At 42.0% G+C, this 12234-nt stretch overlaps 1 protein-coding gene across 1 annotated transcript; it reads left to right on the forward strand.

Annotated features, from left to right (window-relative positions):
* Positions 1-1979: 1979 nt before the first annotated feature.
* Positions 1980-5123, forward strand: LOC144713075 (cyclin-D3-3-like). Its single transcript, XM_078587558.1, has 4 exons — positions 1980-2631; positions 3366-3582; positions 3768-3904; positions 4826-5123. The coding sequence occupies exons 1-4, from the start codon at positions 2161-2163 to the stop codon at positions 5048-5050; spliced, it is 1050 nt and encodes a 349-aa protein (XP_078443684.1). The 5' UTR covers positions 1980-2160; the 3' UTR covers positions 5051-5123.
* The last annotated feature ends 7111 nt before the right edge of the window (positions 5124-12234 follow it).

A 12234-nucleotide genomic window follows, 5' to 3' on the forward strand; every position in this document is an offset into this window, starting at 1 on the left:
AGGTAAAGAGAGAGAGAAAGAAAGATGAAGAGAGAGAGAGCTGACATAAAGACAATTAGACAAGACGAGATGGAGAGATGGGTAAAGAGAGGGAAAGAAAGATGGAGAGAGAGATATCCGATACGAGGGAGAGAGAGCTGATGTAAGACAACAAGAGATGGAGAGATGGGTAAAGAGAGGGAAAAAGAGATGAAGAGAGAGAGATCTGATATGAAGACAAAATGGAGAGATGTGTAAGAGAGAGAAAAAGAGATGAAGAGAGAGAGATCTGATATGAAGACAAAATGGAGAGATGGGTAAGAGAGGGAAAAAGAGATGAAGAGAGAGAGATCTGATATGAAGACAAAATGGAGAGATGGGTAAGAGAGGGAAAAAGAGATGAAGAGAGAGAGATCTGATATGAAGACAAAATGGAGAGATGGGTAAGAGAGGGAAAAAGAGATGAAGAGAGAGAGATCAGATATGAGATAAATGAGATGGAGAGATGGGCATAGAGAGAGAGAGAGATCTGGTGTAAAAACACAAAGAGATAGAAAGATGGGTCAAGAGAGAGAAAGAGAGATGAAGTGAGAGAGATCTGATATGAAGACAAATGAGATGGAGAGATGGGTAAATAGTGAGAGATCTGTTATAAAGACAAAAAGAGATGGAAAGATGGGTACAGAGAGGGAAAGAGATACGATATAAAGACAAATACGAAGGAGAGAGAGATGGAGACATGCATAGAGAGGGAGAGATGGATGCATGCAGAGAGAGAAAGAGATGGATGCATGCAGGGAGAGAAAGAGACGGAGACATCCATAGAGAGAGAGATGGAGACATGCATAGAGAGAGAGAGAGGGATGGAGACGTGCATAGAGAGAGATGGAGACATGCTTAGAGAGAGAGATGGAGGCATGCATAGAGAGAGAGATGAAGACATGAATAGAGAGAGAGGAAATTGTGGATAAAGATGGACAGGGATGAGAGAACAAAAGTAACGGAGGAGAGAGAGTAGGGTAAGACCAAAATGACGAGAGAGAGATGGAGACATGCATAGAGAGAGAAATGGAGACACGCATAGAGAGATGGAGACATGAAAAGAGAGAGAGATGGAGATATGAAAAGAGGGAGAGATGGAGACATGCATAGAGAGAGAGATGGAGACATGAATAGAGAGAGAGATGGAAACATGAATAGAGAGAGATATAGAGACATGCATATAGATAGATAGATAGAGATAGAGAGAGAGAGAGAGAGAGAGAGAGAGAGAGAAAGAGAGAGAGAGAGATAGAGAGAGAGAAAGAGAGAGAGAGCGAGAGATAGATAGAGAGAGATATAGAGATATAGAGAGATAGAGAGAGAGAGAGAGATATAGAAAGATAGAGAGAGAGAGAGAGAGAGAGAGAGAGAGAGAGAGATAGATAGAGAGAGATATAGAGATATAGAGAGATAGAGAGAGAGAGAGATATAGAAAGATAGAGAGAGAGAGATATAGAAAGATAGAGAGAGAGATAGAGATATAGAGATATAGAGAGATGGACAGAGAGATAGAGAGAGAGATAGAGATATAGCTATAGAGAGATAGAGAGAAAGAGAAAGAGATAGAGATATGGAGAGAGAGAGAGAGAGAAAGAGAGAGGGATAGAGAGAGAGACAAAGAGAGAGAGATAGAGAGAAAGAGAAATAGAGAGAGAGATAGAGAGAAAGAGAAATAGAGAGAGAGATAGAGAGAAAGAGAAAAAGAGAGAGAGATATTGATAGAGAGAGAGATAGAGATATAGATATAGAGAGATAGAGAGAGAGATAGAGATATAGATATAGAGAGATAGAGAGAGAGATAGAGATATAGATATAGAAAGATAGAGAGAGATAGAGAGAAAGAGAAAGAGAGAGATAGAGATAGAGACAGAGAGAGAGAGAGAGAGATGAATGCCCAATGGGGGGGAGGAAGGCGTGAAGCGCCAGCCGGGCGGACGCTTCCAGAACAAATAAAACCCCCTCCACTCTCCCCCTTCCTCACCGCTGCTCGCAGCCATTGTCGCTGCAACTTCTCTTCTCTCTACTCCCCCCCTTCTCTCTCTAACTCCCACAACCCCATCTCCACAGCCCAACCCAACCTCTCAGAAAACCCGCTTCAAATGGGCAAAACAGCATGAAACATCCCGATCTGCATCAAAGATGGCATCTTTCCACCATCTCGCTCAAGCCCGGCTCTTCCAGGCCGATCCTCTCTCCTGCTACGACGAACACATCGATTTCTTTCCCCTCTGGGAAGAAGACGAAGACCAACCAAGCAATAAACCAGTCGCAGAGGACGGTCTGTGGGATTGGGAATGGCGATGGGAAGAAGAAGAAGGAGAAGAGGAAGAGAAGGCCGAGCTCGCCGTGCTGCTGTCCAAGCAGGCGGCGCTCGCCGCCGACCCATCTCTCGTTTTAACCCGGGAGAGCGCCGTTCAGTGGATAGTGAGCTCTTGTGGCCGCCATGGATTCAATACCCAGACTGCTCTTCTCGCTGTGAACTATCTCGACCGCTTTCTCTCTTCTGCCGTCGCTCAGCAGCCATGGATGGCGCAGCTCTCGGCCGTGGCTTGCCTCTCCTTGGCCGCCAAGATGGAGGAGATCCGAGTCCCCCTCTTGCTCGATCTTCAGGTCTTTTCTTCTTCCGTCCTCTCTTGTCGATCTGAAAATGGAGCAGTAGATTGATAGATTGAAGGATATAGCGGTAGACTGCGATGATAGATAGATAGATAGATCGATAGTTAGATAGCTTGCTACATTGATAGATTGTTGAGAAAATCGATAGATTGGTAGATCAGTAGTTTGATAGAACGATAGGCTGAGATATAGATGGATAGATAGACCAACCGTTTGATAGCTTGCTACATTGCTACATTGAGAGATAGATAGAGCAATCGATGGATTGATAGATCAGTCGTTAGATAGAGCGATAGGCTGAGATAATAGATAGTTCAACAGTTAGATAGCCCGCTACCTTGCTTCATTGAGAGATAGATAGATAGCAAAATCGACAGACTGATAGATCAGTAATAAGATAGACAACTTGACTGATTGATATATCGATCGATAGATAGATAGCATAATCGACAGATTGTTAGATCAGTAGTTAGATATACAGCTTTGATGATTGATTGATAGATCGATAGATAGTTAGATATATATTTGAAGCAGTAGATAGATATTGAAATTTTTTATTAACTTTAATAACAGGTTCTCTCAAAAAAAAGTTAACTTTCATCACAGATATTTTCTGGACTGATCCGTGGAGGCAGATAGATAGACGGATAGATATACAGATTTGTAGGTAGATAGTAATATGTGTTATAAGCGTTGATCTGAGATAGTTTCTGGGCTGATTTGTGAAGGCTGAGGATGCGAAGTTTGTGTTCGAGCCGAGGACGGTGCAGAGAATGGAGCTGTTGGTTCTATCATCTCTGGGTTGGCGGCTCGGCTTGCCGACGCCGCTCTCCTTCATTGACCATTTTCTCCGCCGCCTCGCCGCCGTCACTGGCCGTCACCATGGCCAGCTGCACTGCAAGCTCCAGGCCACCTGCCACTCCCTCCTCCTCAAACTCGTTGCCCGTAAGAACATTCTTCTTATGTACTATGCAACTTATCACTATTATCTCATCGGTGAATTATACTTAGATTTTCAGATAGTCTTTTGTAATTCATCTACACTGCCGATTTCCATCCTTGTGATTGAGTCTGATCCAAGATGGGTTGAGTTCTGATCGATCTCTGCTACTTTTATTAACTTGGTTCAGATCAGAGGTGGGTTGAGTTCTTGCCGTCGGTGATGGCGGTGGCGACGATGGTTCATGCCATTGGCCTCCTTCTTGATCATCCTCTTGCTGTGGGAAACTTGCGAAACCGTCTTGTGGCCCTTGCCGGCTTAACCAAGGTAACCTTTTCCAATTGCCAACTCTCTTCTGTTCTTATCTCTTGATCAATCTCCTCACATTTCGTGTGACAAGGAATGATCTCTCTGGGAATCTTTCCTCTCTTCTTCTTTTTTTATATTCTGCTCAGGACTTGAAGTTTCTAATGGAAAGGAGGAATCTTTGTCAATCGAACTTCTGATTCTTAAATTGCCATCACTCTTTTGTCTTGATCTGTTCTCTTCTTTTCAGCTCAAGATTTCTTATTTCGTATGATCAGGAACAAATTTTGGCCATCATACTTCTGATTCATTAAATGCCATCTCTCTTATTTTCAAATTCTGTTGCTGTCTCCTTATCTTGCTATTTAGCTCTATATCTCACATTTGTAATGAACTGGAACAATCATTGGGATTTGGGAGTCAAACATCTCTTCTTTCCTTTGTCTGCAGCTTTCTTACTCTCTTTCTATTCAGCTCAGGACTTGAAATTTCGTATGGAAAGGAAGAATCTTTGGCAGTCAATATATGACTCATGAACTGCCATCTCTTTTTTCATCCTCTGTTGTTCTCCTCTTTTCTTTATATTCAGCTTTGCATTTCACATTTTCGTATGAAAAAGAAACAAATTTTGACCGTCAAACTTGTGTTACCTGAACTGCAATTTTTATTTTTTTTATCTTCTGTAGTCCTCTTTGATTGCAATTCACCTCATGACTTCACATTTCCCCAGAAATGAAACAATCTTTGGCAGCCAAGCTTCTGACACCCATACTGCAATATCTCTTCTTTGCAATTCAGCTCAAAGATTTCACATTTCATTAGAAAAGAACAATCTTTGGCAGTCAAACTTCTGATACCTATACTCCAATATCTCTTTTCATCTTCTGTTTTTCTCTTCTTTGCTTGCAATTCAGCTCATGACTTCACATTTCGTATGAGCAGGAAGAAGTTGAGAGCTGTGGGGAGTTCATCGTCTCCATTGCCGGAGATGATGAGCGGCGGAGGAAGCGGCGGGCACCGTCTCCGGCGAGCCCACGCGGTGTTGTGGAGGTGACTTTCAGTGATGATATGTCACCAGCACCGTCGCAGCCGGGGTCGGTTACGTCGTCGCCGACGGCAGCCAAGAGGCTGAAACCTCTCTCTATTCCCGGTGGAGTGTTCATCTGAAGGAACAGGACCTGCTGCCTGTGATCGGGGCAAGAACTTGGGCTTTGATCCAGACTTTCTTTTTCGTCATGAATTCTTTGTCCTTTGTCCTTGAGAGGAAAAGTGTGTGTTTTAGAGAGAGAGAATAAGAGTGGAAAATGGACAGAGAGATGGAAAGAAATAGAGAGAAAGAGAGAGAAAAGGACTGAGAGAGATCCGAGGAAGAGAGGAAATGGGCAGGAGTTGGAGATAGAGACAGAGACATGAAGTAAGGTGCGAGGGAGAGAGGAAATGGACAGAAAGAGAGAGAGAGATAAGGAGTGAGAGAGAGATATGGAGTCAGAGAGGAAATGGACAGAAAGAGAGAGAGAGATAAGGAGTGAGAGAGAGATATGGAGTCAGAGAGGATATGGTCAGAAAGAGAGGAAATTGAGAGAGAGAGAGAGAGAAGAGGAGTGAGAGAGGAAATTGACAGAAAGAGAGATAATGAGTGAGAGAGAAAATTGACAGAGAGAGAGAGATGGAGACAGAGGAAATTGACACAAAGAAAGAGAGAAACATGGAGCGAGAGAGGAAATGGACAGAAAGAGAGATGGAGGGAGATGAGAGAGTAACGAGATGGACAGCAAGATGAAGAGATGACAGAGAGGAAATGGAAGAAAGAGATAAGATAGAGAGAAATATGAAGAGAAAGAGAGATGAGAGAGAGAGGAAATGGAAGAAAGAAATAAGATAGAGAGAAATATGAAGAGAAAGAGAGATGAGAGAGAGAGGAAATGGAAGAAAGAAATAAGATAGAGAGAAATATGAAGAGAAAGAGAGATGAGAGAGAGGAAATGGAAGAAAGAAATAAGATAGAGAGAAATATGAAGAGAAAGAGAGATGAGAGAGAGAGAGGAAACGGAAGGAAGAGATGGAGAGAGAGACAGATAGGAAATGGAAAGAAAGAGAGATGAGAGCGAGATGAAATGGAAGAAAGAGATGGAGAGAGAGATAGATGAAGAGAGAGAGATAGGAAATGGACAGAAAGAGAGAAGGAGAGAGAAATAAAAGGGAGACAGTGAGTCAACGATGGGTACGGAGGGAGAGAGGAAGTGCAACGTGGCTATTCAAAGATAGGATAGCGCTGGGTGGACACCCAGGAGGGAACCGTGGCCGTGGTCGGCCCCTGAAAAGCGGGAGGACGCGGCGCATCTGGACAAGTCTCTTCTACCGTAAAACTCCAACTCTCTTTCCTATCTTTCATGCTGTGAAGGGAACCTCTTCTCTCTCTCTCTCTCTATATATATATATATATCTCTATCTCCATCTCTATCTCTCTCTCTGGCTCTGTTTTCCTGTCTCTTTGTTCTTTCCCTCTCAGTCTCTCAAGCACTGGATGGAACCTCTTCTCTTTCTCTCTCTATCTTCCTATATCTCTCTCCCTTTCTATCGATCCATCTCTCTCTTTAGCTCTGTTTCTGTGTCTCCTTCTTCCTTCTCTTTCTCTCCTCCGTAAGACTCAGATTCTCTTTCCTATGTCTCAAGCTGTGGATGGAACTTCTTCTTTTCTCTCTCTATACATCTCTTTCTATCTCCATCTCTTTCTATCTCTCTCTCTCTAGCTCTTTTTCTGTCCCTTCTTTCCCTCGCTTTCTCTCTCTATCTCTTTAACGTAACGACGTCAATTCGAATGAAAGGATGTACCTTTTTTGACCCGGTCGTCACAACGTCCACCACTGAGGACAAGAGTCCTTTGCCCCATTTCTCTCTCTATCTCTTCTTATTTTTATCTTCTCTCTGTTTTTCTCCTTCTATCTCATCGGTCCATGCGTTACTTCTCTCCCAACACTCGATACGTTGCCGGGTATCCTCAAATTGCGCCAAGGCAATGGACAGGAACAGCGAAAATGGACAGAGGGAGGCGCCCAAGTTATGGACTGATTCTCGCTTCCTGTCTCTTCCAACTGGCCCAGGACCCCCCCTTCTCTCCCTCTCTATCTCTCTCACTCTATCTTTATATCTATATATATATATATATATATATATATATATCTCTTTATATCACGTTTTAAGCGTAGCATAGAGAGAAATATTTGCTGGGTTAACTTTGACTCTCTAATCAACTGGGTTTAGAGATAGTGAGGGTCTCTCTCTCCCTCTCTTTCTCTCACTAAGGCCCACGTTTTAAGCGTAGCATAGAGATAAATATGTGCAGCGTTAACTTTGACTCTCTAACCAACTGGGTTCAGAGATAGTGAGGGTCTCTCTCCCTCTCTATCTCTCTCTTTCTCTCACTAAGTCCCACCTTTTATGCGTAGCATAGTACGAATATTTTCTGCGTTAACTTTGACTCTCTAATCAGCTGGGTTCAGAAATAGGGAGGGTCTCTCTCTCTCTCTCTCTCTCTCTGTAATTACCAACATTATTAGAAGGGTGCGCAGAGAGAGAGAGATTAAACTGTACTTGCGTCACCTTTGATTCCCAAATCATCTGACTCAGGTTTGGCGAGGGAGCCTCGCTTTCTCTTGAACTAAATCTACGTCACCTTTGATTAGATAGGACGCAGTTTTCAAATTTTCGAGAAGAGAGAATGAGAGCGAATGAACTAAGTTTAGACCAGAAAGTCGAAAGCAAGAAAAAGAGATGAGAGAATAGAGCCCTCCTGTTCGCCTCTGTCTCCTAGGCTGTCTACCTCTCTCTCTCTCTCTCTCTCTCTCTCTCTCTCTCTCTCTTGTTCTCTTTCCAATCAACTCAATCAGGGTTGCACACTGTTTTGATCCGATCACACAATTACAGATAGATTTTTGGCTGTCCTGACAGCTCTACCGCAATCTTTGGTCAGACTCAATTCTTGCACAAAAACAGCAACCGTAAGATCTATAGAAAAACCCTTACGATAATTAAATCCCTCATACTAATGATAAGTTCTCTCTCTCTCTCTCTCTCTCTCTCTCTCTATCTCTCTCTCTATCCTCTTCTCTCTCTGGTGTCGCAGAACGAAAACGATAAAAAATCAAACGAAATCTCCTACAGCAGCCATGATGCCCCACCAACTCTCTCTGAGTCTGAGCGGTCACGGGAGCTCCGGCAAAGAAAACTCCAATTTTTACCTGCAAGTGCAAGGACCGGCGTCCCATAAGCCACGCCGGTTCTATAAATGAAGCCCAAGTAATACCCAATACCCAGCCATTCTCTCTCTGCCCAGCTATTCTCTCTCTACCATTACCCAACAATTTTATAAATGAATCCCATGGAATGCTCTTTCACTGTTGCTATACCCATTATCCAACAATTCTCTCTCCGCCGAAACCATAGTTTAAATAAATTCCAAGGAATACTCCCTTCCCACTTGCTAAAACAAGCCATTCTCTCTGTTTCATTACCCAACCATTCTATAAATAAACCAAATGGAGTTTACCTTCTCACTTGCTCCACCCAGCCATTCTCTCTCTACCAGGACCCAACCATTATATAAATGAATCCATAGGAATAGTTCTTCGCACTTACTCTACCCAACCATCCATTCTCTACCCATTCATTCTCTCTCTACCATGACCCAACGATTTCATAAATGAATCCTATGGAGTACACCATCGCACTTGCTCTACCCACCCATTCTCTCTCTACCCATTGATTCTCTCTCTACCATACCCAACCATTCTATAAATGAATCCTAAAGATTACTCCTTCGCACTTGCTGTTCCCATCATTCTCTCTCTAACTTGACCCAACCATTTTATAAATGATTCCCAAGGAGTACACCATCGCACTTGCTATATCCAGCCAATCTCCCTCTACCATGATCCAAACATTCTATTAGTGGATCACAAGCCTTGAGCCAAAGAATACTCCTTTGCACTTGCTAAATCCAACCGTTCTCTCTACCCATTCAATCTATCTCTACCATGACCCAACCATTTTATGAATGAATCCCAAGGAATGCTCCTTTAACTCTTGCTATACCCAATCATTCTCTCTCAACCCAACTATTCTATAAATGAATCCCAAGGAATACGCCATCGCACTTGCTATATCTAGCCATTCTCTCTCTACCATGACCCAACCAGTCTATAAATGAATCCCAGGCCTTTGATCGTTCTCCACCCATTCATTCTCTCTCTAACATGACTGAAGCATTTCATAAATACATCCCAAGGAATGCTCCTTTGCACTTGCTGTACCCAGTCATTCTTTCCCTTCCCAACTATTCTATAAATGAATCCCAAAGAAATACGTCATCGCACTTGCTCCATCCAGCCATTCTCTCTCTATCATTATCCAACACTTTTATAAATAAATCCCAAATAATACTTCTCACTTTCTGTGCCCATTCATTCTCCCTCAACCATGACCCAAAAAACATTTTATAAATGAATCCCAAATGCTCTACCCAGCCATTCTCTCTTTACCATGATCCAAACATTCTATAACTGAATCCCAAGCCTTGGGCGAAGGAATGATCCTTTGCACTTGCTAAACCCAACCGTTCTCTCTCTACCATTACCCAACCATTTTATAAATGAATCCCAGGGAATGCTCTACCGAGCCATTCTCTCTTTACCAAGACCCAACCCTTCTATAAATGAATCCCAAGCCTTGGGCCAAGGAATACTCCTTTGAACCCGCTAATCCCAACCGTTCTCTCTCTACCGATTCATTCTCTCTCAGCCATGGCCCAACCATTTTACTTAAGCTATAACTAATCATTGTCTCTCTACCCAACAATTCTATAAATGTATATCCCAATGAATGCAGGGTATGCACCATCGCACTTGCTCTACCCACCCATTCTCTCTCTACCATGACCCAAAAATTCTATAAATGTATCCCAATGAATGCACCATCGCACTTGCTCTACCCACCTATTCTCTCTCTACCATGACCCAACCTCACAAGGCCCGTGTGATCCCTTCAGAACTGCACTGCACTGAAACCTGACGGAGATGCGATAATTTTCTGGGTTTTTTGTACTCGCGAAGGGGAATCTGGAACAAGGCAAAGATCTCTTCTTTGATGCTCGCAGTCTCGCAGATGATCATTCTCTCTTCGAGGCAACGCCGTGATTAAATGAGCTATTGTGAGTTTTCCTCGGGAACGACCCCACCATTAAATGAGCGAGAACTTCTACTTGCTTCTCTGTACCACGAATCGCGGCGAGAATCCGAGTTTAATCAGGAAGCGGTGCAGCGATGAGAGACAGCCAGACAGGTGCTGAAGAGAAAGCCGACGAGACCAGCTGAGAGATCAGAACGTTCGGCTGTGTTCTTTCCGTGGGCAGAGAACCAAGAACATTTTCTATATTTTATTAAATAGGATTGACAAAACGAGGATGAAGTTAATAGAAGCGCTGACGAGAGAGTAGAGGATAGACCTCTTGGATAAAAGGGAGAAGCATAGAAAAGAAAGTACATTGGAGAGAAGCTAATGGAACATACAAATTAGGGCTGTTGAGAGACAGAGGAAAATAGATATAGCTTCAGGTGGCTGAACTATTTTAAGCTTAAAAGATGAAGCCCTGCATAGGAAAAAGAACGCCCTTATATGGGCCAGAAACACAAGGGAGAGAAGTGAATGGAACATGCAAATAAGTACTTTTGGGGAGAAGTAGAGAAAAATAGATAAAGCTTCATGTGGCTGAACTATTTTAAGCTTAAAGAATGAAGCCATACAAAGGAAAATGAACGTCCTTATATGGGCCAGAAACACAAGGGAGAGAAGTTAACGGAACATGCAATTAAGTGCTGTTGAGAGAGTAAATGAAACTAGATATAGCTACGTTTGGCTGAAATATTTTTAGCTAAACGAGCGGAACAATAAGTAGGTAAACCTCACCTATGGGCCGGAATGAAATGGGCTATATAGCGAAGAGACTTCATGAAAATATTTTTAGTCAGTGGATGGCTTGAGTATTTGATTAGGTGATAGTAGCCAAAATAGTTTCTATTATCACAAATAAGAGCGATCAACCAAAGAGGTTGGTAAGAAATGCGGATCACAGGTGATTGGAGCAGAGCTAGTGGAGGCTATAGTTCAAAGGATTGGAGCCATTGGCTATGACCTATAATGCCGAGGATTCACGTCTCTCTGCACCCATTCAATAGTTGACTATATAGTATAATTGTTGTTTCCTGCAAAAAAAACTAGTGATGGAGTGATAATCCTAACGACATAACATACATTACAGTAAGAAATGATATTGGGAATGGAGGTTCTGTGTCCTAGAAACTTTTAGATGTGAAAAACTTGCCCTGTTTCTATATGAATTTTGAATTAAGACATGCGCTTCCCGTCAGCATCATCGTTCAATGTTGGTGTCATTTTCAAAAATAAGTTTCTCTAGGTGTCACACGGTCAAATTAGTTAGGGGCCTAACAATAGGCCATAGCATGTATTCATGGACTACGGTATTACCATCATGTGCATCATATGATTGTCAACATGTAGCAGTTAAAATAAAGTCTGTCATTCTAATCCCATGAACAACATCTATAAAACATAAAAGACACATCAAAGTAAATAACTTTGATGCCTAGTAATTAATTCACAAGAGAAATATATTTTGCTAAAAATAGGCAAAGAGAGCAAATATCATGGATGTGGCTGCCGGTGGGAGTATCATTATTCCTCCTTTGCCTTGCAGATGCAAATAAATGTGGTTGAGAATCCAGTCATATAATATATTTGTATGATGCATGATCATTATAATATAATCTATGAATACTTGCTATGACTAGGTGAATTATGATGACATCATTATAAAATCCTTACTGGTTTAGAAACAAGTATTCAAATATTCCTATCTGTAATATACTAAAAAGGGATATCAAAATATCTAGATAAAATAGTGGTACCTAGTCCCATAGCCATTGGTGGCAAGGCACTAAGGAAAAATAATGATGCTCTAAGAGAAAAAGTTGACTAAATGAATTCGTAAAAAATCCTAATTGGTACTAAATGTCATTTAGGTTGTGTCATGTCACAGTAGTGTAAGTATTCATAATATCACAGAAACCAACGACTCTTTGTGGGTGGACGGTTGTGCTTTCACTACAAATTAAGAGTATCTAATGACAATATTACAAATCGTCTTAGCTTGGATACATCAAGAAAGTTCACGAATGTAATCATGTGATCAAGATGAGATCGTATACTCGTGATATCAGAGGATGAAGCTCAAGGAAGACAATGTAATGAAGTCATCAGTCAAGATATTGAAATATCAA

This window comes from Wolffia australiana, chromosome 15 (assembly GCF_029677425.1).
Source record: "Wolffia australiana isolate 7733 chromosome 15, ASM2967742v1".
NCBI classification, from domain to species: Eukaryota; Viridiplantae; Streptophyta; class Magnoliopsida; order Alismatales; family Araceae; genus Wolffia; species Wolffia australiana.

Bases quoted from the DNA above. Each gene is read 5' to 3' on its own strand.
- LOC144713075 (XM_078587558.1), top strand. From the start codon at position 2,161: ATGGCATCTTTCCACCATCTCGCTCAAGCCCGGCTCTTCCAGGCCGAT. The intron at 2,632-3,365 runs GTCTTTTCTTCT...TGATTTGTGAAG, and splicing joins CCCTCTTGCTCGATCTTCAG to GCTGAGGATGCGAAGTTTGT. The intron at 3,905-4,825 runs GTAACCTTTTCC...TCGTATGAGCAG, and splicing joins CCCTTGCCGGCTTAACCAAG to GAAGAAGTTGAGAGCTGTGG.